The sequence below is a fragment of the Pelodiscus sinensis genome, chromosome 9 (assembly GCF_052426305.1).
Source record: "Pelodiscus sinensis isolate ZL-2025 chromosome 9, ASM5242630v1, whole genome shotgun sequence".
Taxonomy (NCBI): domain Eukaryota; kingdom Metazoa; phylum Chordata; order Testudines; family Trionychidae; genus Pelodiscus; species Pelodiscus sinensis.
This window is the reverse complement of record NC_143060.1, coordinates 2,021,805-2,046,007: the sequence shown is the minus strand read 5'-3', so window position 1 is coordinate 2,046,007 and position 24,203 is coordinate 2,021,805. Positions and strand designations below refer to the sequence as shown.

At 72.1% G+C, this 24,203-nt stretch overlaps 2 protein-coding genes across 2 annotated transcripts; one reads left to right on the top strand and one right to left on the bottom strand.

The window, feature by feature from the left end:
• Positions 1 to 117: 117 nt before the first annotated feature.
• ATP6V0B (ATPase H+ transporting V0 subunit b) lies at positions 118 to 13,160 on the bottom strand. The gene is made up of 8 exons (XM_075935789.2): positions 13,008 to 13,160; positions 4,828 to 4,876; positions 4,162 to 4,245; positions 3,820 to 3,897; positions 2,298 to 2,367; positions 1,459 to 1,510; positions 674 to 864; positions 118 to 414 (listed from the first exon to the last, which is right to left on the bottom strand). The coding sequence occupies exons 1-8, from the start codon at positions 13,072 to 13,074 to the stop codon at positions 388 to 390; spliced, it is 618 nt and encodes a 205-aa protein (XP_075791904.1). The 5' UTR covers positions 13,075 to 13,160; the 3' UTR covers positions 118 to 387.
• A 182-nt stretch (positions 13,161 to 13,342) lies between these two features.
• On the top strand, positions 13,343 to 20,161 carry DPH2 (diphthamide biosynthesis 2). Its single transcript, XM_075935788.2, is given in 8 exon segments — positions 13,343 to 13,407; positions 13,813 to 13,978; positions 14,459 to 14,571; positions 14,661 to 14,881; positions 16,185 to 16,826; positions 19,011 to 19,085; positions 19,088 to 19,189; positions 19,902 to 20,161. Coding segments are annotated over 7 exon segments (1,428 nt in total). The 5' UTR covers positions 13,343 to 13,407; positions 13,813 to 13,828; the 3' UTR covers positions 20,027 to 20,161.
• Positions 20,162 to 24,203: the final 4,042 nt, after the last annotated feature.

Below are 24,203 nucleotides of genomic sequence, written 5' to 3'. Positions count from 1 at the left end.
GGCTCACCCCTGGCCCTACTAGCGCCGGAGCAGAGCTCTGGGAACAGGAGGCCCCCGTGGCCCGGCAGGGGGGCGCGGGCTGGGGCAGCACAGGGCACACACAAGGGAGCCGGGGGGGACAGGAACCACGTTTATTTCACGTGACACGGACTTGCACTGGTCGATTGGTCTCTACACACACCGGGGACACTCAGCGGCCAAGCCCCGCCCGGCTGGCCCGGATTCACACACAGATGATTATTTCTTCCGTGGGGCCAGTGGGTGGCGGATCAGCAGGGACGGTTCTATACACCTGGGCGCCCGCCCCCGCTCGGGGAATAGAAACATTAAATAAATATGTACAGTCGCGCCGCGGGGGCCAGGCCGAACGGGCAGGGCAGCAGGGGCTCAGTCCCCCATCTTTACTTTGGATGTCTGCGGAGAGAAAGGAGACAGGTCAGAGCCCCCCCAGAGACCCTGCTTGGGAGCATGCCCAGCTGGGTGCCCCAGGGACCACAACCCCCCCCAAAGAGCCCCCTCCCCAGGGCCCGTCCAGCCTTTCCCTGCGGCCGCTGGAGGGACCAGGCAGCCTGGCCAACTAGTGTGGTCACCGGGAGTTGCTCCCACCCCGCCAGCGCCCTCACGTGGGCCCCTCATTGGCAGCCCACGCGGGACACTGAGGCCCAGCCGGTACCTGCAGGATGGCGACGATGACCCCGAAGAGCCCGATGGCGCTGCCAAAGATCTCCACGATCAGGATCTTGACGAAGAGGCTGGCGTTCTGGGCGTCGGCCAGCGCGGCCCCGCTGCCCACGATGCCCACGCACACCCCGCAGAACAGGTTGGAGAGGCCCACGGTCAGGCCGGCCCCAAACATGGAGTAACCTGCAGGGGAGCAGAGAGCGGTGAGACGTGGCAGGCCACAGGCCAGGGCCTGCCTTGCCCAGGGACTCAGCCCCCTCCCAGGAAGCCTGCTGGGCGCTGTGTCGGGGCAGAGTTAAGGGGACAGAACAGAATATGAAGAGGACAAACCAAGGGCCCTGCGGGCAGCGAACCGACACCAGCAACCATGGAGGCTGGTCCCCATCCATGGCCAGGCAGCAGCCTCTGAGGGAGTCGAGTTTCAGTGCCCTGCCTGAGCCGTCCTGGACCCAGAGCCCGGCCACAGGGCGGAGGACGTGTCTGGCAGGCTCCGAGGGCCCCGGGGCAGTGTTCTATCAACCCAGACACCCCCTGCTCCTGGCCCAGCATCGGGAGCAGCCCAAGCTAGCAGGCAGGCCGCCAGCCTGACCAGCCTGCCTCAGGGGCGGAGGGGGGCTGGGCTGCCTCTGGGGCAGGCAGCCTGGGGAGCAGAGTGTCCCCCCGAGACAAGGCCCACAGCCGCACTGGCAGGGCTGCATGGTGCCCAGGGCACTCAGGCCCTTCGCCCCCCTCCCCTCAGGGCACAGCCCCCCCGCCACGGGGCAGGGCCCTGCTCACCCGCGTGGTAGTTCTTGGCGCCGATGGTCTCTGGGGTGGTGCCGCTGAAAGGCTGGAAGAAGCCACACGGGGCAGTTAGCGGCCGGTGGAGCCGGCTCAGGGCGCCGCGCTGCGGGGGGACGCGGAGACACGGGGCCAAGGGCAGCTCAGGGGGCTAGCGCAGCGCTCCTGCTCAGAGTTTCCATCCGGGGCAGAAGACATTTTGTTCTGCGGACCAAGGCACGTGCGGATGTGCACCACCTGCTGCCGTCTGGGGGCGCTGTGCTCACCAGCTGGGCGGCGTCTGACTCTCCCCTGGGCACTCAGCTGACAGGAACCCTGGGCCCGGGTCCTGCATCCCCCTGGGGATGACCCTGGCAGCAGGGGCTCAGCACCCGCCCAGAAGGGCCCAGGCTGCCAAGCGGCGGGATCAAACCCCAGCGCCAGGGCCTTCTCCACCTGCTCCCCATGGCGGGGCAGAGGGATTCCCCTGCATGTCAGCGGCCGGCGGCCTGGCTCCGAGCAGGCGGGTGGCAGCGCCGGCGCCCGCAGGCTGGGCTGGCAAGAGGCAGCCCCGGTGCCGTGCCCAACGGACGATCCCGGCAAGTCAGGGAACACAGCGCGGGGCTGGTGGCTGCCTCAGACAGGCTGGGTGGCGCTGCCCGGGCTGCCTGAAGCCACGATGGGACCCGAGGGCCCAGCTGCGCACTCGGGGGCAGCCTCGGGCCCAGGTCGGCTGGACGGGCCCCTCGGGACGGCCCGGCGGGCTGCTGAGCCCAGCGAGGGGAGGGAAGCCGTGGAGTGGCCCTGCCCTGCCAAGCTCCAGGGGCTGCCGGTGCCACCCCCGGCCAGGCCCGCACCTCGGCCATGTTGCTGATGACGATGGCCATGATGATCCCGTAGATCGCCACAGCCTCGCAGAAGATGATGCTGCAGACGAGGGGCAGTGTTAGCGACCGACAGCCTGGACCGGGACAGACCCCTCCCCCGCCAGACCTGGGGCAGTCACCCCCCCGCCCCGACACACCCCTCCCCCGCCCAGCCCGGGACAGACCTGTCACTCCCCCCACCCCGACACACCCCTCCCCCGCCCGGCCGGGGACAGACCTGTCACCCCCCACCCAGCCAAGGACAGACCTGTCACCCCCTGCCCCGACACACCCCTCCCCCGCCCGGCCCGGGACAGACCTGTCACCCCCCACCCAGCCAAGGACAGACCTGTCACCCCCCGCCCTGACACACCCCTCCCCCGCCCGGCCCGGGACAGACCTGTCACCCCCCACCCAGCCAAGGACAGACCTGTCACCCCCCGCCCCGACACACCCCTCCCCCGCCCGGCCCAGGACAGACCTGTCACCCCCCCCCCGCCCCGACACACCCCTCCCCCGCCCGGCCCAGGTCAGACCTGTCGCCCCCCCGCCCCGACACACCCCTCCCCCGCCCGGCCCAGGTCAGACCTGTTGCCCCCCCGCCCCGACACACCCCTCCCCCGCCCGGCCCAGGACAGACCTGTCACCCCCCGCCCCGACACACCCCTCCCCCGCCCGGCCCAGGACAGACCTGTCACCCCGCCCCGACACACCCCTCCCCCGCCCGGCCCAGGACAGACCTGTCACCCCCGCCCCGACACACCCCTCCCCCGCCCGGCCCAGGACAGACCTGTCACCCCCCCCCCGCCCCGACACACCCCTCCCCCGCCCGGCCCAGGACAGACCTGTCGCCCCCCCGCCCCGACACACCCCTCCCCCGCCCGGCCCAGGTCAGACCTGTCGCCCCCCCGCCCCGACACACCCCTCCCCCGCCCGGCCCAGGTCAGACCTGTTGCCCCCCCGCCCCGACACACCCCTCCCCCGCCCGGCCCAGGTCAGACCTGTTGCCCCCCCGCCCCGACACACCCCTCCCCCGCCCGGCCCAGGTCAGACCTGTTGCCCCCCCGCCCCGACACACCCCTCCCCCGCCTGGCCCAGGTCAGACCTGTCGCCCCCCGCCCCGACACACCCCTCCCCCGCCTGGCCCAGGTCAGACCTGTTGCCCCCCTGCCCCGACACACCCCTCCCCCCCCCGGCCCAGGTCAGACCTGTTGCCCCCCTGCCCCGACACACCCCTCCCCCGCCCGGCCCAGGTCAGACCTGTTGCCCCCCCGCCCCGACACACCCCTCCCCCGCCTGGCCCAGGTCAGACCTGTCACCCCCCGCCCCGACACACCTCTCCCCCGCTTGGCCCCAGCCCAGCCCAGAACCCACCAGTCGCCCCCTGCCCAGCACAGCCCTCTCCTGCCCGGCCTGGGACAGACCAATTGCCCCTCGCCCCCCAGCCCGGGGGAGGGGACGGTGTGCCAGCCAGCAGAGGGAGGGACCCCACAGCGGCACCAGCTGCCCTTACCTGACCAGGTTCTTGGTTTTAATCCTGGGGGCCTTCACGCCCCCGCCGATGATGCTGGAGCCGGTGATGAAGATGCCCCTGAAGGAGAGGGGGGGTGAGCGAGGGGCCCTGGCGGGCGGGTGCCTGCAGGAGACGACGGCACCTCCCTGCGGAAGGGCCGAGCACGGGCCGGGGAGAGCCGGCGGCACCCTTGGCAGGAGCCAACGCCCCACTCCCCCCACTGCCGGGCGCGGCGAGACAGGCTGGGGGGCAGCCCCACCCCGGCCAGGCCAGGGTCCTGGGCACAGAACCCCGGAGAACAGCCTCTCCCCTCCCCCGCAGCAGCCCCCCAGGAGCACTCACCAGGCCGCGCCCACCACGGAGAGCGAGATGGCCAGGCCGATGCCCAGGTTGGACCACATGAAGGGCGAGGTTTCCGTTAAGAACCTAAACGGAAGGGAGGCTCGTCGGTGCCCAGGGACCCTTCCCTGCTGTGCGCCCCCCAAACGGCCAGGCTCACGCCTACAGCGAGCGGCGGCCCCGCCATGCAGACACTGGACCGGCCTCCCTCAGCGCCATGGCAGAGCCGGATGCTGCACCCAGACCAAGCCACCAGGCCCCCGGCCTTCACCCCGGAGCCCTGGCATGGCCACGCAGGCTCCCCCCACCGGGCAGGCCTGCACACCCAGCACCCGGGGCAACCCGCCAGCCCAGGGCAGGGGCGGCTGGACAGCGGCTGCTGGCAGCACAGGCAGGGCCAGTGGAGCGTGGCTGGAAGCTGAGCCCGGGCCAGGCTTCCCTGGGGAGGGAGGTGAGGTGCATGGGAACGGCCCGTGGCAGGCTCCAGCAGACGCGCGCAGAGGGCACCGGGCCAGCCGGGCACACAAGCCCTCCGTCCCGGCCAGCGGGCTCCGAGCCAGGGCAGAGGAGCGCTCGGTCTCTGCTGCTGGAGCAGGGGCTGCTTCCTGGCCACCTCTGGCCCTCAGCAGCCTGCCCGGCGGGCCCCGGGGCCAGCCTGAGCCAACTCACCAGGCCACGTCGAAACGGAAGCCCAGGTCGAATATCGTGTAGCAGATACCTAAAGACAAGAGGCGACCGTCAGCCAGCCGGGCCCCTCTGCCCCCCCTGCCACGTCCTGCCCAGCCCAGCCGCCCACACCAGCCGTGCAGCCTGGCCCCTCTGCTCCCCCCGGCCCGGCCTCCCACACCAGCCGTGCAGCCTGGCCTCTCGGCTCCCCCTTGGCCCAGCCGCCCACACCAGCCGTGAAGCCTGGCCCCTCTGCTCCCCCCGGCCCGGCCTCCCACACCAGCCGTGCAGCCTGGCCCCTCTGCTCCCCCCGGCCCGGCCTCCCACACCAGCCCTGCTGCCGGGCCCCTCTGCTCCCCCCGGCCCGGCCTCCCACACCAGCCATGCAGCCTGGCCCCTCTGCTCCCCCTGGCCCGGCCTCCCACACCAGCCATGCAGCCTGGCCCCTCTGCTCCCCCCGGCCCGGCCTCCCACACCAGCCGTGCAGCCTGGTCCTTCTGCTCCCCCCGGCCCGGCCTCCCACACCAGCCGTGCAGCCGGGCCCCTCTGCTCCCCCCGGCCCAGCCTCCCACACCAGCCGTGCAGCTGGGCCCCTCTGCTCCCTCCTGGCCTGGCCTCCCACACCAACCCTGCAGCTGGGCCCCTCTGCTCCCCCCCCGGCCCGGTCTCCCACACCAGCCGTGCAGCCTGGCCCCTCTGCTCCCCCCCCGGCCCGGCCTCCCACACCAGCCGTGCAGCTGGGCCCCTCTGCTTCCCCCGGCCCGGCCTCCCACACCAGCTCTGCAGCCTGGCCCCTCGGCTCCCCCCCCGGCCCGGCCTCCCACACCAGCCGTGCAGCTGGGCCCCTCTGCTCCCCCCCCGGCCCGGCCTCCCACACCAGCCCTGCAGCCGGGCCCCTCTGCTCCCCCCCGGCCCGGTCTCCCACACCAGCCGTGCAGCCGGGCCCCTCTGCTCCCCCCCGGCCCGGCCTCCCACACCAGCCGTGCAGCCTGGCCCCTCGGCTCCCCCCTGGCCCAGCCGCCCACACCAGCCGTGCAGCCTGGCCCCTCGGCTCCCCCCTGGCCCAGCCGCCCACACCAGCTGCACAGCCTGGCCCCTCGGCTCCCCCCCGGCCCGGCCTCCCACACCAGCTCTGCAGCCTGGCCCCTCGGCTCCCCCCTGGCCCAGCCGCCCACACCAGCCGCGCAACCTGGCCCCTCGGCTTCCCCCTGGCCCAGCCGCCCACACCAGCCGTGCAGCCTGGCCCCTCTGCTCCCCCCCGGCCCAGCTGCCCACACCAGCCACGCAGCCTGGCTGCCGGAGGGCAGGAAGCCACGTGCCAGGCAGCGCTCTCAGCAGGGAGCCTGGCACTGGGAAGGTACGGAGTCAGGTACGGAGTCAGGGGGGACAGACGCCCCGTGGCTTCCCCATGCCCAGGGGCGTCCCTGTGATTCCCCAGCCACGTGGGCCGAAAGCGGCTGCGGCTCAGCCCCACAACAGTCTCCCTGCACACCAGCGCTGCGGGTGTTGCCGCTGCGCCCATCCCCACGGTACCCGGCCGGGCAGACACGGTGACGCCACCAGGGGAGGCCGGGACGCTAGCTCAGGGCCCACGACCCCTCCTCCGCCCACAGAGCTGAGACTCGCCCCGGGGTGCAGCCGAGCTCGCCCTCCCCCCAGGCAGCAGGCCCCTGACTCAGAGGGAGCGAGCGTGCCCGGGGAGCCTGGCTCATTCCCTCCACAGCCGAGAGCCTCACGTGCTGCCCCGTCAGGCGCGAGTCAGCGCCAGCCCTCGCCACCAAGCACAGGGAGCCCTGCCGGGCACAACAGCCGGGCCACTCTGGGCTGCTTGGCCCTGGGACCCGCGGTCTGACGGCTTCGCAGCAGCGCGAGCAGCTGGCCGAGGGTGCCCAGCAGCTGGACCGGCAGATGGAGCCGGGCCTAGCAGCAAGCTTCCCTGCCCTAACCGCTAGACCACATTGCCCCAATACACGCGAAGGAGCCAGCGCAGCCTGCCCAGGCCGGAGGAGCATGGTGCTGGCATCACTGCGTCCCCAGGAGGCTGCTCGTTGGCTGAGCCAGCCTGGGAGGGCCTGGTTCCCATTAGCACAGGCAGGTGTCCCTGGACTGCACAGCCCCCAGCATGGGCACACGGGGGACCCGGCGCCAACAGTTTTATCCCATCACCCCTTCGTCTCCGGGGAAAGTCCCCCTCTTCCTAGGGCACCCGTCCAAACCCCTCCGTTGTGTTGCCCTTCTCAACCTCCCAGGCCCGGCTGGAGCCGGGGCGAGCAGGCCGGTGGCCTGTTCAACGCGTGGGCGGCCCCGGCAGTTTCCAGGGGCATTAGGACGTTCTCTTAGTCTCTGTCCCGGATTTCATGGCTCCCAACTGTCTGTTCGCCCCTTTGACTGCGGCTGCTCAGCGAGTGGCCGTTCTCCCCCGTGACAGGGGGCACTCGGCGTCCACCCACGTTAGACAATCGCTAGGAACGAGATGGCACCGCAGCGCACCGGCACGGCTGGGGACAAGCCCTTCCCAGGCCAGACGGGCCCCGCGGGAATGGCTTCTTTCTGAGGGCTGGTGCCAGGGACTCGGAAACGCACCGGCCAGCCGGGGACACAAGGCAGAGCTGGCGAGGGGGCCAGGGCCAGACGTGAACTAGGCTTGGGTCAGTTTCCCGGCTGAGGAGCCAGGCGCTGCTCTCAGCCTGGGCAACCTCCCTGTGCCTGCGGGCAGCAGGAGCAGGGCACTGGTCAGACGCCTGACAAGAGCCGCGGCGCCGGGCTGACAGATTCGCCCAGATCCCTAAGTGGCCCCTCAAGGATCGAACTCACAACCTCGGGTTTAGCAGGCCAGTGCTCACACCACTGAGCTGCCCCTGCCCCTCCTGTGGCTCAGGAGCAGTGGGTCTCACCCCGTGCGCAGACCTGCCAGCCGAGGGGGCGACGCTCCGAAAGCCCCTCCCCCCGCCCGGATGCTGCGCCGGGGCGCTCAGCCAGCGGCTCTGGCGCTCCCCAAGCGGGGACAGCTGGACAGGTGCACAGGGCAGGCCAGGCCCGAATGCGCCCCGCTGCAGGGAGCTAGAGCTGCACCCTAGCGCTGCCTGACGGGGGGAAGGCCGGCGGCTCAGCCGTGAGCTCCCAGCCCAGAGGAGGGCCAGCAGGGCCACGCGCCAACCCAGCCAGCCGAGCGAGGGCCACGTGCCCCTAGCCCCCCGCAGAGCTGAGTGAGAAGGTCCCACTGCCCAGCCCCGCCTTGCACACCGATGTCAGACGTTCCCCCGGCCCACGGGCGCGAAGGGCCAGCCGGCAAACGGAGCTGCAGAGCGGAGGAGATGCGGGTTAGTCTCAGCCCAGAAACGTGCCGGCTGCAGCCCAGCGGGGGCGGCCGCACCCTGCGCCGAGGGGCAGGCATTACCAGCTGGGCCCGTCGGGGCAGAGAGCAGCAGCAGCGCGAGGGCCAGACGGCTTTGTGGGGCGCACAGCGTGTCACTCACCCCCGGCGAAGCAGGGCTGGCGGGGAACACGGAGGGAGAGAGGCTGGCGTCCAAGCCCTGCCCTCCAGCGCCAGAATCCGGCCGAACTCTCAGCCCGGCCGCACCCCAGGCGCTGTCCAGTGGCCCCAGCAGGCAGAACGGAGGGTTCAGGTCAGCCCAGGGCCGCTCCCCAGCTGGCTGAGCTGCCAGGCCCCGCTTGGGCCTGGTCCACGAGCAAGTGGGGGCTGAGGGCTCAGTGCAGCAGGTGCCAGCCCCACGTGCGGGCAGGGAGTTGCGGGGAGCACTCTATCTCTGCGCAGACCAGCCCGGGCACTCTCAGGCTCTTGCAGGCAGGGAGCTGGCATTCCTATAGCCCACTGAGGACAGTCGGCTCCTGTGCAGGGGGGCCACCCGTGGGGGTGGAGCAGCCCCCTGCCCGTGGTAGGCAGGGAGCTGCTTCAGACCCCCCCAGTTAACCTGACCTGGGAAGCCTAGCCCCAGGAAAACATTCACATCCCTGGAGAAATGGTCGGAGGCCAACAGGATAAAGTTTAATAAGGACAAATGCAAAGTGCTCCCCTTAGGAAGGAACAATCCGTGTCACACACAGAAGGGGAAGCGACCGAGTAGGAAGGAGTCCGCAGAAAGGGATCTAGGGGTCAGAGTGGACCACAAGCTGAATATGAGTCAGCAGTGTGAGGCTGTTGCAAAAAAAAGGAAACATGATTCTGGGCTGCATGAACAGGAGAGTCGTGAGCAAGACACGAGGAGTCATTCTTCCGCTCTGCTCTGCACTGATTAGGCCTCCGTTGGAGTATTGTGTCCAGTGCTGGGCGCCACATTTCAAGAAAGATGTGGAGAAATTGGAGAGGGTCCAGAGAAGAGCAACGAGAATGATGAAGGGTCTGGAGAACATGAGCTAGGAGGGGAGGCGGAAGGAACTGGGTTTGTTTAGTTTGGAAAGAGAAGACTGAGGGGACACGAGAGCGGTTTCCAAGTATCTAAACGGGTGTTAACAAGGAGGAGGGAGAAAAATTGTTCTCCTTGGCCTCTGAGGACAGGACAAGAAGCAAGGGGCTTAAACTGCAGCAAGGGAGGTTTAGGTTGGACATTAGGAAAAAGTTCCTAACTGTCAGGGTGGTCAAACACTGGGATAAATTGCCCAGGTGGGTTGTGGGATCTCCATCTCTGGAGATCTCAGAGCAGGCTGGACAGACGCCTGCCAGGGATGGTCTAGATGGTGCCCGGTCCGGCCGGGGACTGGACTCGACGACCTCTCGAGGTCCCTGCCAGTTCTAGGACTCAGTGTATGATCCCGAACACACAGGCCCCTCATCTGTGCCCAGCCGTGCTGTGTAGCTGCTAACTGGAGGGACAGGCTCCTTCTGCATAACTCGCGCCAAGTTAAACCACCAGGCTGGCTGGGGCTCCGGCAGGGTTGAGGCTCCATCCAGCCAACAGGGCTGGGCTGAGTGGGTGAGTCAGGTCTCAGTCCTACCCCGTCTTACTGTCGAGGGACAGCAGGCCCAGTGGTCGGTCACCCCAGGGCACCCGGCCCGAGTCACAGGGCTTGGCTGAGCCAGCAGCTCACAGACGGGGTGCTGGCTCTATCGCTTAAATGCATTAAAAGCGGCTCAGAGCCCACCACAGGCTGCCTGCCTGCCAGCCTCAAGCCAACAAAGGGCTGGGCCTGGGAAGCCGGGCAAAGGAGGGATCTACCCCAGCCAAGCCCTGCCCTAGATTAGCCGTGTGCCTGTGGGAGGTGACTCCAGCCTGCTGGGTCCCCACAATGCCTGGGACCCACCCACCCCAGCCCTGCCCGCTAAGAACCAGCCCATGGGCTGCGGACAGAACCACCACTGCGATTGTGCCAGGGCTCCCTGCGTCCCTGGCCTCCCCACTGGGCTGCGCAGCGTCTGTTTGCCAGGAACTACCCTCGCCCATGGCCGACACTCCCCACAACAGCCACAGGCCTCAGCGGCTCCTGCGCCCCCCGTGCTAAGACTGGGGCCACCCCGTCCGGGCGCCGCTCAGCTGAGCGCTGGCAGCTACCGGTGGGCAAGAAAGGAAGTCTGGTGGCCAGACACCCAGCAGGGCCCCGCGCAGGGTGCGAATGTGATCGGCCCCACACGCTCGGGCTGCAGCAGCCATGGGCTGAGGGCAGGAGAGGAAGCAAAACTGATCCCAGCAGGAGGAAGGAACGAGTCACTCGCGCCAGTTGAGCAACCCACAGGAACGCCCCGCACAGGGGCAGCGCTGCCCCTGCCAGCAAAGCCACCCCAGCGGAGGAGGCTGCGCCCAGCTGGGCCCACCCCTGTAGCATGGGCAGGAGCATTTCCAGCCCTTTCCCTTCCCTCAGCCCCACGCTTGCCCACGTGCCCGGGTGTCTCTGCCAGGGCAGACCTGCCCGGTTACTGTTTGGGGTTCTACAGTCCCTGCTCCGCCGGCCAGGGCGGCCACCAGGCCCAGCCAGTCACAGCTGCCGCCAACTGGCCCCAGGCTCAACCCAGAGCAGGTTCCTACAGCATCGTCTCACTGGCGCAGCACAGATCCAGCCCTGGGTTTATTGCCAAAACACGCCAGGTGACGGGCACCGGTTCCATTGTGTGCGAGCGTCCGGACGCTGCATAGCCTGGGGGAGGGCGCTGAAGGCCAGGAGCCCGGCGTATTCCCAGTGCTTGTTCTCTGGCACGTTGCTGATCATCCAAGGGCGCCGGCACGGAGGCACAGATCGGTTCCTGCCTGTTCTTTACTGGGCCAGTTCTGCACAGGCCTCAGCTAGAAACCCTTCTCTGATGGCTCCGCAAGCCCCTCAGACGCTGCAGCCGGCATGTCTCAGCGCTGCCTGGTTCATGGATCCCATTAAGCCAACTCCCCTGTGGGGTTCACTTTGGCTAGAGAGGTCCTGGCAGGAGTGAGCCAGCAGCGCCGTCCCCTCGCTATTCAGCTGCCCCTTGATCTGAGCACCCAGGCGAGCCAGGCTGCTGGTGCCCACCTCATTCAGGGCTCTGACCCACCACCCTGCCAACATACACACCTGGCTGGCGCTCTGACCCCTCCAAACTAGGGTCACCACAAGGACACCAGACTGACTGCACTGCCACCAGGGCTGGCCTAACATGGGCAGGCCCCCTTGGGCTAGGCTTGCTGCGCCACCGACCTCCAGCCAAGGACTCCTGCACGTTCCCTGAACGCCACGTTCCTGAGACACAGCGCAGCGAGTCCGCTTCTCACGGCGAGGCTCGGTTATTCCTTCAGCACTGGTTTCCTGCAGTGCCCCCCCCCCCCACTGCCCCAACGCCCTTTCTGAGCCAAGTGACAACCTCTCTGGCACTGGATAGACACAGGCTAACCCCACCCCCAACCCTGCAGGTTGCCCCGTTGTACCAATGGGGAAGAGACGAAGCCGAGCACGGCGCTAGTCAGAGACCCAGGATGAGAACCCAGAGGCCTGGCTCCCAGGTCTGCGCACAGACTGGCAGATCTGTCCCCCCCAAAAGAACAACTGCAGATGAGCGTAAGAGTCCTTCCGGCGCAGCCAGGGCCAGAGGGAAGTCTTAGTGGGAGACCCCCGCAGTGAAAGGAGACTAGTCCCTGCACTCACCAGTAGGCCTGCCCCCCCCATCCATTTGTGCTCAGTACCGGGCCCTCCGACAGCAGCGACGCAAACCTCCCAGAGCCCCCCGTGTTCCTCAACGCTGCCCTGCGGGCACCAGGGCCCGGAGCCCCTGAGCCAGGATGAGACACACGGGGCCTCGGGCCAACATCCAGCTGAAGGACCAGCCCAGGCCAGGCCAGCTCAGCCCACACAGCCCTGGCGGGGGGGGGGGGGGGGGCAGGGCCCTGCCCGGACAGAAGCGACCCGCGCACCGGGCCAGCGCCAGGGCCCCCCCCGCAACTGCCCCCTCCCCTCCTCCTCTCTCCCCCCCGCAACTGCCCCCTCCCCTCCTCCTCTCTCCCCCCCGCAACTGCCCCCTCCCCTCCTCCTCTCTCCCCCCCGCAACTGCCCCCTCCCCCCCGCAACTGCCCCCTCCCCTCCTCCTCTCTCCCCCCCGCAACTGCCCCCTCCCCCCCGCAACTGCCCCCTCCCCTCCTCCTCTCTCCCCCCCGCAACTGCCCCCTCCCCCCCGCAACTGCCCCCTCCCCTCCTCCTCTCTCCCCCCCGCAACTGCCCCCTCCCCTCCTCCCCCCCCCGCCTGCCCCCTCCTCCTCCCCCCCGCAACTGCCCCCTCCTCCTCCCCCCCGCAACTGCCCCCTCCCCTCCTCCTCCTCCCCCCCGCAACTGCCCCCTCCCCTCCTCCTCCTCCTCCCCCCCCCCGCAACTGCCCCCTCCCCTCCTCCTCCTCCCCCCCGCAACTGCCCCCTCCCCTCCTCCTCCTCCTCCCCCCCGCAACTGCCCCCTCCCCTCCTCCTCCTCCCCCCCGCAACTGCCCCCTCCCCTCCTCCTCCTCCTCCCCCCCCCCCGCAACTGCCCCCTCCCCTCCTCCTCTCTCCCCCCCCCCCGCAACTGCCCCCTCCTCCTCCCCCCCCGCAACTGCCCCCTCCTCCTCCCCCCCCGCAACTGCCCCCTCCCCTCCTCCTCCTCCCCCCCGCAACTGCCCCCTCCCCTCCTCCTCCTCCTCCCCCCCGCAACTGCCCCCTCCCCTCCTCCTCCTCCCCCCCGCAACTGCCCCCTCCCCTCCTCCTCCTCTCCCCCCCCCCCGCAACTGCCCCCTCCCCCCCGCTCACCCACGCCGGCCAGCGCGGCCCAGCAGGCCAGGCCGAGGCCCGCGTAGAGCAGGAGGGGCCCGGACATGGCGGCGGCTCCGGAGCGCGGCGGGACTGCGGGAGGCGCGGGCCGGCCGGGTGCGGGCAGGTCACCTGACTGACACCATGTGACCGGGCGGGCGGGGCCACCCCGTGACCGCGGGGAGCCTGGCGATTGGCTGCGGGCTGGGCGGGCGCTCGAACTACACGGCCCAGCGGGCTCCGCGCGCCCCGCCCGGCCCGCGCGCCCCCTGCCATTGGCTGCGGCCGCGGAGCCCCGCCCCAGCCGGATGCGATTGGCTCGGGGCTCCGGGGGCGGGATTTCCCGGCAGAGCCGGCTCCGCATTGGCTGGCCCTGGCCCTGGCCTGGAAGCGCCTCGCGGTGAGCCCGCGTGGTCGCGCCGCGCGCGGGGCTGTTCACTCTGGGCCCTAGTGACGGCGGCGCCGCGGCCCGCTCCGCGCAGGGGCCTCTGGGAGCCCGGCAGCCACCCCCCCACTGCCCCCTCAGGCAGCCAGACCCCCCCCGCCCCAGCCAGCCGCTGCCCCCGAGCCCCGCCCGCCCCAGAGACCGGCCCCCGAGGGGAGGGCCCAGGTCGCGGGGGGGAGGGTCTGGGGGGGCCCCAGGTCGTGGGGGGGCCCAGGCCGCGGGGGGGATCTGGGGGGCCCAAGGTCGTGGGGGGGAGTCGGGGGGGGGGCCGGGCTCTGCAGCTGCCCCTCGGGGCGGGGGGTCCCCGGCCCATGGACCCCCCCACTGACCCTCGCCCCCCCCTCTCCCCGGTGGGTGCAGGTGATGCGGCGTAACCATGGCGACGCTGTTCAGCAGTGATGGGGCCGGGGTGGTCCAGCGGGCTCTGCCCCTGGGGCCGGGCGCCAGGGCCCCCCCCGCGGCGCTGGCCGAGTTCTACGAGCTGGAGCGCGCCGCCGCCTTCGTCACCGCCAGCGGCTTTCGCAGGGTGAGTCGCTGCCGGGCCCCGCAGCTCCCTGGGTAACGGGTGGGCGTCAGGCTCACCGTGTGCAGAATAGTGTTGTTCTGTGTGCGCCAAGGCATGTGCAGATGTGCACCACACGAGAAACAAACCTAGCAGGGGGCTCTGCTCATCAGCTGGGCGGCACGAGCCCCCTGGCCAGGCCCGCGCTGGGCTGGTGCGGCACAAGGAGCCAGCCTGCTAGAGACCCTGTCACAGAGGAACCGAGGCCTCGTGCCCTCCCCGTGGCTGGGGCAGGTTCCCTTGGGAGCTGGGGATCGTCCTGGCCCCGACTGGGTCCCCTCGGCTGGTGGAGCGGACAGGAGCATTGTAAGGTGGAGGGGGGGTCACAGAGAGGCGGCTGGCTAGAGTCCCGTTCTGCTCGCTGGGTGCTGGGCGGTGGCTGCGTATGCAGCAGGCAGAGATGGCTCCTGTATTTCACATCCCCCCGTGCTGGCCCTGCCACAGGTGGCCCTGCAGTTCCCCGACGAGCTCCTGGCAGATTCAGCCGCCGTCGCCGCTAAGATGGAAGAGGCGACCGGCTCCAAAATGTACATCCTGGGGGACACGTCCTATGGCAGGTAGGTGCCGCCGGGGGTCTCAGGGGCTGGGCCGGTGGGGAGTGAGACCCTGCCAGCGACATGGCTGACCCTTTCCTTTCCGGCGGTAGCTGCTGCGTGGACGAGGTGGCTGCGGAGCACGTGGAGGCGGAGGCTGTGGTGCACTATGGCCCCGCGTGTCTCAGCCCCTGCAGGAAGCTGCCGGTGTTGCACGTCTTTGGCCGGCAGCCCCTGGACACGGAGCGTTGCGCGGGGGCCTTCCGGGAGCTCTACCCTGACCCCCAGAGCCACGTGGTGGTGCTGAGTGACGTGGTCTACGCCCACGCGCTAGGTGAGAGCTACGCTGGGGTGGGCGTCTGCCCCGGGCTGTGGTCTGGAAGCTGTGGGAACTGCTGGGCAGGCCCTTCTCCTGCTACCCGGCTGGTACCTCGCCCCACCTGTCCAGGCCCTGCTAGCACCGCCTCGGGGGAGGCGGCACTTGAACCCACGACCCTGTCCTCCCCAGGCGAGCGCTGGCGCTGCCACCGGCTGTTGACATCTCTGAGCAGCCAGCGGGGCTGGGTTCTGCTGCACCAGCACGAGCAAAGTCACGGGAGCCCCCAGTCCTCCCCCCTCCCACATGCGGTGTGGCGCCTGCAGGGCGGGTGAGGGGAGCGAGTGAGCTTGTCGGGCAGGGCAAGCTGGCTAAGCCTGGGTTCAGACGTCGGTAGCGCCAGGCCCAGGAGCTGGGCCGCCGGTTCTGGCTGCCCTGGTAACGCACTCAGCAGGGGCGACGAGGGGTCCTGTAGCACCGTCTAGACTCACGTGTATTTCGTGGGTCTTTGCCCACGAACGCTCATGCTCCGATACATCTGTGAGTCTGGAAGGTGCCCCAGGACTCCTCGTCGCTTTCCCAGCTCCAGACTAACACGGCTGCCCCTCGGATACTCGGCCCTCAGCGGGGGGTGACGCTGCGCAGCTCTGAGCCTGCACCCGCCCGGTCGCTCACAGCCAGCGTGCGCCAAGGCTCCTTGTCAGCGCTTCGGGCGTTCCCATGCTGGTGAGGGGGTTCCATGACGTGGGCAAAGCAGCGCTCCCCCCCGCCAAACGTCGGCCTTCGCGTGTGGGCCGGGGCTCAGCGCCCACGAAGCACAAGCCTACGCGTGGCCACCCTCTCTCCCTAGGTCCCACGCTGAGTCCCAGCCCAGGGCGTGGCCCGGTGCCCTGCCGGGTCAGAGCAGCCCTCACTCGTGGCCTGGGCCCAGTGGCTGAGCCACGTGCACTGCCTGGCAGGAAATGCAGAGCCCCGCACAGCTCGTTACAGCGCCCCCGGCAGTAGTGAACGATCCGTGCCAGCAAACCAGACCCATGGCCCGAGTCGGCCGGTACCAGGGGCCTCGTGCTCCTCGCGCTGTGGTGAACGTGGGGCGCGGTGTCACTCTGTGCACGAGGGCTTGTGGGTCGGCTGCACCCCGACCCTTTGCTGGGCTCGTGTGGCAGCAGGAACCAAACCGGGCTGCTGGCCAAGCCCTGCCGCCCTGGGCCGCCCACACACACTCCTGTCCCTGCCTCGGGGGCTCCAGTGTGGGGCTGGCCTGGGGATGGGCCTGGCCAACGGGGAGGAGCTGGAGCTGCTCAGCCTGTGCCCCCCCCAGGTGAGCTGGAGCGGCGGCTGCGCCCGGAGTACCCTCATGTCGTCTTCTCCCGCCCGGCGTGCGCCGAGGCCCCCGCCTGCCCGCCGGGCCCGGGGCTGGTGCAGCAGCACGGGCGGGTCTTCGCGCTGGAGGCGGGGCGCGGGCTGCAGGACTACGCCATGTTCTACGTGGGCGCCGAGGGCCTGGCCCTCACCAACTTCATACTGAGCTGGAACTGCTGCCCCTTCAGCTCCTTCGAGCCAGCCACGGGCCACGGCCGGCACGAGAGGCTCAGCGGCAACCGGGCGCTGCTCCGGCGCCTCTACCTGGTGGAGCGGGCCCGGGACGCCCGCGTGGTGGGCATCCTGGTGGGCACGCTGGGCGTGGCTGGCTACCTCTCCGTGCTGGAGCGCCTGCGGGACGTCCTGCACCGGGCGGGCAAGCGCAGCTACACCCTGGCCATGGGCAAGCTCAGCCCGGCCAAGCTGGCCAACTTCCTGGAGGTGGACGTCTTCGTGCTGGTGGCCTGTCCCCAGAACTCCCTGCTGGACTCCCGGGACTTCTACCGGCCCGTGGTGACGCCCTACGAGCTGGAGCTGGCCTGCAACCCGGCCCGCGAGTGGAGCAGCCGCTACGTCACAGACTTCAGGGACCTGCTGCCAGGTACGGGCGGCACCTTGCCAAGGGGCGGAGCCAGCGCCCCCTGCTGGGGAAGGCCAGGGCTGAGCGGCCCGAGCCCAGGCGGCTCCCACCCAGACTCGGGCTGAGCTGGCCACGCGGGCGCTGGGGGGCCGGGCGGCTCCCACCCAGACTCGGGCTGAGCTGGCCACGCGGGCGCGGGGGGGCCGGGCGGCTCCCACCCAGACTCGGGCTGAGCTGGCCACGCGGGCGCTGGGGGGCCGGGCGGCTCCCACCCAGACTCGGGCTGAGCTGGCCACGCGGGCGCGGGGGGGCCGGGCGGCTCCCACCCAGACTCGGGCTGAGCTGGCCACGCGGGCGCTGGGGGGCCGGGCCGGGCGGCTCCCACCCAGACTCAGGCTGAGCTGGCCACGCGGGCGCGGGGGGGCCGGGCGGCTCCCACCCAGACTCGGGCTGAGCTGGCCACGCGGGCGCGGGGGGCCGGGCGGCTCCCACCCAGACTCAGGCTGAGCTGGCCACGCGGGCGCTGGGGGGCCGGGCCGGGCGGCTCCCACCCAGACTCAGGCTGAGCTGGCCACGCGGGCGCGGGGGGGCCGGGCGGCTCCCACCCAGACTCGGGCTGAGCTGGCCACGCGGGCGCGGGGGGGCCGGGGCCGGGCGGCTCCCACCCAGACTCGGGCTGAGCTGGCCACGCGGGCGCTGGGGGGCCGGGCCGGGCGGCTCCCACCCAGACTCGGGCTGAGCTGGCCACGCGGGCGCTGGGGGGCCGGGCCGGGCGGCTCCCACCCAGACTCGGGCTGAGCTGGCCACGCGGGCGCTGGGGGGCCGGGCCGGGCGGCTCCCACCCAGACTCGGGCTGAGCTGGCCACGCGGGCGCTGGGGGGCCGGGCGGCTCCCACCCAGACTCGGGCTGAGCTGGCCACGCGGGCGCTGGGGGGCCGGGCCGGGCGGCTCCCACCCAGACTCGGGCTGAGCTGGCCACGCGGGCGCGGGGGCCGGGCGGCTCCCACCCAGACTCGGGCTGAGCTGGCCACGCGGGCGCTGGGGGGCCGGGCGGCTCCCACCCAGACTCGGGCTGAGCTGGCCACGCGGGCGCTGGGGGGCCGGGCCGGGCGGCTCCCACCCAGACTCGGGCTGAGCTGGCCACGCGGGCGCTGGGGGGCCGGGCGGCTCCCACCCAGACTCGGGCTGAGCTGGCCACGCGGGCGCGGGGGGGCCGGGCCGGGTGGCTCCCACCCAGACTCGGGCTGAGCTGGCCACGCGGGCGCTGGGGGGCCGGGCGGCTCCCACCCAGACTCGGGCTGAGCTGGCCACGCGGGCGCGGGGGGGCCGGGCCGGGTGGCTCCCACCCAGACTCGGGCTGAGCTGGCCACGCGGGCGCGGGGGGGCCGGGCGGCTCCCACCCAGACTCGGGCTGAGCTGGCCACGCGGGCGCGGGGGGGCCGGGCCGGGTGGCTCCCACCCAGACTCGGGCTGAGCTGGCCACGCGGGCGCGGGGGGGCCGGGCGGCTCCCACCCAGACTCGGGCTGAGCTGGCCACGCGGGCGCGGGGGGGCCGGGCGGCTCCCACCCAGACTCGGGCTGAGCTGGCCACGCGGGCGCGGGGGGGCCGGGCCGGGTGGCTCCCACCCAGACTCGGGCTGAGCTGGCCACGCGGGCGCGGGGGGGCCGGGCGGCTCCCACCCAGACTCGGGCTGAGCTGGCCACGCGGGCGCTGGGGGGCCGGGCGGCTCCCACCCAGACTCGGGCTGAGCTGGCCACGCGGGCGCGGGGGGGCCGGGCCGGGTGGCTCCCACCCAGACTCGGGCTGAGCTGGCCACGCGGGCGCGGGGGGCCGGGCGGCTCCCACCCAGACTCGGGCTGAGCTGGCCACGCGGGCGCTGGGGGGCCGGGCGGCTCCCACCCAGACTCGGGCTGAGCTGGCCACGCGGGCGCGGGGGGGCCGGGCCGGGTGGCTCCCACCCAGACTCGGGCTGAGCTGGCCACGCGGGCGCGGGGGGGGCCGGGCCGGGCGGCTCCCACCCAGACTCGGGCTGAGCTGGCCACGCGGGCGCGGGGGGCCGGGCGGCTCCCACCCAGACTCGGGCTGAGCTGGCCACGCGGGCGCAGGGGGGCCGGGCCGGGTGGCTCCCACCCAGACTCGGGCTGAGCTGGCCACGCGGGCGCGGGGGGGCCGGGCCGGGCGCTCTCATGTCTCTCGCCCTGCAGGTGGCTGCGCCCACGTCGGCTTCCCAGCCGCGGCCCCCGGGGAAGGGGACGTTCCCGACGTCTCGCTGATCACGGGGGGCTGCGAGCGGCCGGTCTCTCCAGCGGCCCCGCCCCGGCCGCCAGCTCCGCCCTGGCCTGCAGGAACCCAGAGCACGCCCTGGCCGAGACCAGCCCGGCGGGTTTGTGCTTTACTCTCTCTTCCCTCCGCCCCGCCACTGCCCACAGCCCCCTGCCGGGGCGGGAGGACCCAATGGCCCCCCAGCCAGCGCTCCTGCCCCCCTGCCGGGACGGGAGGACCCAGTCGCCCCCCAGCCAGCGCTCCTGCCCCCCTGCCGGGGCGGGAGGACCCAGTCGCCCCCCAGCCAGCGCTCCTGCCCCCCTGCCGGGACGGGAGGACCCAATGGCCCCCCAGCCAGCGCTCCTGCCCCCCTGCCGGGACGGGAGGACCCAATGGCCCCCAGCCGGCGCTCCTGCCCCCCTGCCGGGACGGGAGGACCCAATGGCCCCCAGCCGGCGCTCCTGCCCCCCTGCCGGGACGGGAGGACCCAATGGCCCCCCAGCCAGCGCTCCTGCCCCCCTGCCGGGACGGGAGGACCCAGTCGCCCCCCAGCCAGCGCTCCTGCCCCCCTGCCGGGACGGGAGGACCCAATGGCCCCCCAGCCAGCGCTCCTGCCCCCCTGCCGGGACGGGAGGACCCAATGGCCCCCCAGCCAGCGCTCCTGCCCCCCTGCCAGGACGGGAGGACCCAGTCGCCCCCCAGCCAGCGCTCCTGCCCCCCTGCCGGGACGGGGTAGTGGGGCCCGCGCCCGGTAGCGCCCCCTGCTGAGGGAGGCTGGGGCTCCCCTGCGGGGCTGTGGCGTCCCCACTAACGGCTCCATCTCTTGCTTCCAGCGTCCTTCCTGGAGTCTCGCAGCTGGCGGGGCTTGGAGCAGCAGCTGGGCCAGACGCCGGTGGCCAAGGCCGTGCCGGGTCGCAGGGGCGTTGCCATCGCCTACGAGGACGAGGCTTGTGGGTGACCCTGGCACTCGGGGGGCTGCCGTGAGGAGACAGGCCCTGGGGCGCTGGGCTGGGGCCAGTGCTCACAGCTGCCCTCGCCCCGGGCCCCGGGGTGCAGGATCCGGGGGCTGCCGGGCGCTGGCCTGGGGGGAGCGGGGACTTACAGGAGCGAGTGGCGTTCTGGGCGCGAGTTGCGGCCTGCACCCCCCAGCCCCATTCTGCCACCAGCCCCCAGGGCCAGGGCACCTTGGCCCTTCCGTGCCGCGGTGCAGGGCGTGAGCCTCCACAGGCCAGGCCTGCAGCAGGGCCTGGGCTGCCGGGAATTAAAGGTGTCAAGGAGACCTTGTGTTGTGTGATGAGACCTCCAGGGCCACATCCCCTGAACACCGGCCTGGCGGGGGTCACACGCCCCCCGGGGGGAAATCTGGCCCAGCGGGCGAGTCTGAAACTCCCCCATCGGGGGTAAATACGGCCCCTTGACTGGGGGCCAGGCCCTCCCTCTCCCCCGGCCCCAGCCCAGGCCCTAGCAGCAGTGGGTGGTTCCCACCCCGGCTCGGTTACCCCGCAGCACGCTGAGCGCTCCCGGCTGCCTCCTGCCCCCGGCCCCGCCTGGGCTGGCGAACGCTGCGGCGCTGGCGGCTGCGGCTTGGTTCCCTTCCCCTTCTGTGGTCAGCCCTGGCAGCTGCTCCACCGGCCTTTACACAGCCCTGGGGCTGGAGCATGCCCAGCAGGGCCTTGGGGCAGGGCCCTTCTCAGCCCAGCCAGCCTGGTTAACCCCTCCCCTGTGCCGCGGGGCCCGTTATTGGCCGGTGCCCATGCCCGTCACAGCGAGCCCTGCGCGCTCCGGGGCGTGGCGCTAGCAGAGCTGCCTTGCGCATACAAATGGCCCCCCAGGGTCAGGCCAAGGCCCGCCCAGCCCCGTCTGTCTGCCCACCACGGCCAGTGCCAGCAGCCCAGAGGAGTGAACGGGAACCTCCCCTGTCACTCAGCCCCAGGGCACCCTCCCCGCCCAGCCTGGCTAACACTCTCTGGTGGGCCCAACCTCCAGGAACTTCAGCTCCTTTGAGGGCCAACAGGGCTCACCACAGCCGCGAGGAGTTCCACAGTTATGTGAAGAAAACCGTCCCTGGGTTTGCTTTAAACCTGCTGCCTCTTCATTTCATTGGCTGACCCTTGTGTGAGGGGAAGGAGTAAAAACTTCCTTTGTTCACTAGCCCGCTGGCTCGTCCACTAGCCCGTCCCCCTTCCTGGCTGGAGAGGCCGAGGCGTTTCAGCCTCCGCGCAGGGCAGCCCTTCCAAACCCTGGGCGTGTGTGTTGCCCGGTTGTGCCCTGGAGGCACCCGCGGCTGCACGCAGTCCCGGGGTTTAGACAGCGGCACCACGCCGGTCTCTGATTCTTTAACCGGTTCTCAGTGGGTCCCAGCAGCCCGTTGGCGCGGCGGGTCAGTGAGGGCGGAGTCCAGAGAACGCCCCCGTCTCTCTGGCGTGAGGGGCCCTGGAAGAAGAGTGAAGCCGGCAGGGCCGGAGGCCAGGACAGAGCGAGGGGCTGGAGCCTGCAGGCGACGCCGAGGAGGGTGCTGGGCTCGGCTGAGCCAGCCGGACACACTGTGGGACCCAGGGACTCTACACACCCCAGGCAGCGGCGCCCTCCTGTTTTCCCACTGACAGCGCTGCCCGCGCCGGGCACGGCTCCCGTGCAAGTGGCCATGCTGCAGGGAGCTCCTGGGGGCTGGCATCTCCGAGGGGGAGGCGGGGAAGTAGCAGGGGCCAGCGACAGGCAGAGCCATCCCAGAGCAGCCGGCCTGTGGCTGCATGGCACCCACCAGAGCCAGCTGCCCGCCCCGCTGTGACCCGGCCAGGGCAGGGCTGTGCCCTCGGGGCCATGCAGCCCTATGGCACTGCCCCCATAGCTGTTTGCTCATGACCCTTGGCGCCAGGGCCCAGCCACCAAGGAGCAGGCCAGGACGCGGCTTTGCCCCAGACCCAGTGGTGACGTGTGTGTGCACACGCGTGTACAAGTGCACACACCTGTGGGACCGGCTCAGTTTCCCCAGGCACTGCAGCCCCCTAGCGAGGGACGGGGCGTCTGGTGCCTCTCCGGGGGGGGGGGGGGACGCATGCGCAGGCCGACACCTTGGCAATGGCCTGGGCAGCTGGGAACCCGGTGGCACGTTTTGCCCAGGAGCTGGTCAAAGGCCAGAGCCAGGCTAGCCGGGCTGGGGGGAGGGGACTGGTGGGTGTGAGTCGCTGGGTTGGGTGCAGAGATGGGGGCAGGGCGCTGGCTCTGGGGCTCCTCCTCCCCACGCTGGGCAGCCTGGCTGCTCCTGATCCCTGTGCTGCCCAGGCTGTGCCGGGCTGGGGCCGGGGGTGCCCCACTGGAGCTGAGCTGGCAGGGCCGGGCCAGGGAGCCTTCGCCCCACTCGCTGGCACACGGGGTACGGCCACGTCCTGCCCCAGCCCCCTCCCTGCTGCCCCCCCCGGTCCTGCCGCCCCAGCCCCCTCCCTGCTACCCCCCCCGGTCCTGCCGCCCCAGCCCCCTCCCTGCTGCCCCCCCAGTCCTGCCGCCCCAGCCCCCTCCTGTCCCACCTCCCCCCGGTCCTGGAGCCGAGCCCCCGTTCGCCTGGGCACCACGTCCGGCAAGGCCCCTGCCCCAGCCTGCGCTCGAGCCTCGCGGCTGCTGCCCTAGGCCAGGGGCCTCCAGCGCCAGGAGCAGCAGGGCTGCCTGCCCCCAGCACGAGCGCAAAGGCAGGTCCCTGGCGGCCCCTCGCCCACCCCCTCCCTGCCAGGCTGGTGCTGCTGCCCAGAGCCTGCGCCCCCAGCTCTGCCTGCGGCCCTGCCTCCAACGGGGGCCGGGGGACACGCCTGCCCCATAGCAGGGCTAAGGGCTTCCTGCCCCTCCCCGCGGAGCTGCTGCCTGCAGCCACTGGGCCCCAGGGCCGCTGACCGGAGGGGGCTGGACCCAGGGCAGGAGCAGCCCCCTTGGCACGGGGGAGGAAGGGGGGACTGGGCCACACCCCTGCCGCGTAGGAGAGCTGCTCCGCCGAGCCTGGGGGCCAGAGGGAGCCTCATCCCCGTAGGGGGCAGACGGGCCCCCCAGCAGCCGCCCTCGCAGCGCTCTGGGGCATGGCAGCCCCCGCGCGGGGAGGGGGAGATGGCGCACACGGGCCCTGGCCAGGGCACAGGCAGCAGTAGCAGGGGAGGCAGCAGCTGGTACCTGCAAGAGGCTGGTCCTAAGGCCTGGCGGCCCCGCCTCAGCCCCATCCCCCCACGGCCGACTGGGCCCATCAGCCAGCCCCACGCGGCCCCAGGGGTGGGGCCTGAGGCGGTGCGCAGCTTCCACTCCCCACAGCGCTCGGGGGCAGCCGCAGGCCCCGGGGGGTCCAGCTCCCCACGGCAGCCGCCCTACGGCACCTTCCCAGGTCAACGCTGCAGCCGCTGGGGAGGGGCCGGGCGAGGGCCCAAGGGTGGGAGGGAACCAGCAGCAGCTGAGCGCTGCTCCCCCCCCCCCTGCACTGAGCACAACCCCCCCCACCCGCATTTCAGCCCAGCCCTGGTGGGGACGGGGCGCTTGGCCAGCCAAGGGGGAGCCGCTGCTCTGGCAGCGCATGGCCCGAGTGAGCGGGGCTCAGGGAGCAGGCCCCTCCAGCCGCCCCCCCCCCGGGGCCCCTCCAGCCACCCCCCCCCGGCCCCTCCAGCCGCCTCTCCCCCGGGGCCCCTCCAGCCGCCCCTCCCCGGGGCCCCTCCAGCCGCCTCTCCCCCGGGGCCCCTCCAGCCGCCCCTCCCCCGGGGCCCCTCCAGCCGCCCCTCCCCCGGGGCCCCTCCAGCCGCCCCTCCCTGGGTCCCTCCAGACGCCTCTCCCCGGGCCCCTCCAGACGCCTCTCCCCCGGGGCCCCTCCAGACGCCTCCTCCCCCGGGGCCCCTCCAGCTGCCCCTCCCGGGGCCCCTCCAGCCGCCTCTCCCCGGGTCCCTCCAGCCGCCCCTCCCCGGGCCCCATTCCTGGCGCAGGAGCGGCTGCCCGAGCCTGGCAGGGCTCACCAGGACCTGGGTGCCCCGAGCTTGGGCAGCAGGGCCAGGGGGTGCTGCCCCGAGGCGGAGGCCCCGGCTGGCCCTGTGCAGAGGGGCCGAGGCTGTGGGCTCCAGGGATGGGCCCCGCTGGGCAGAGCAGGGCCCCGGCCGCAGAAGAACCAGAGCCGCAGG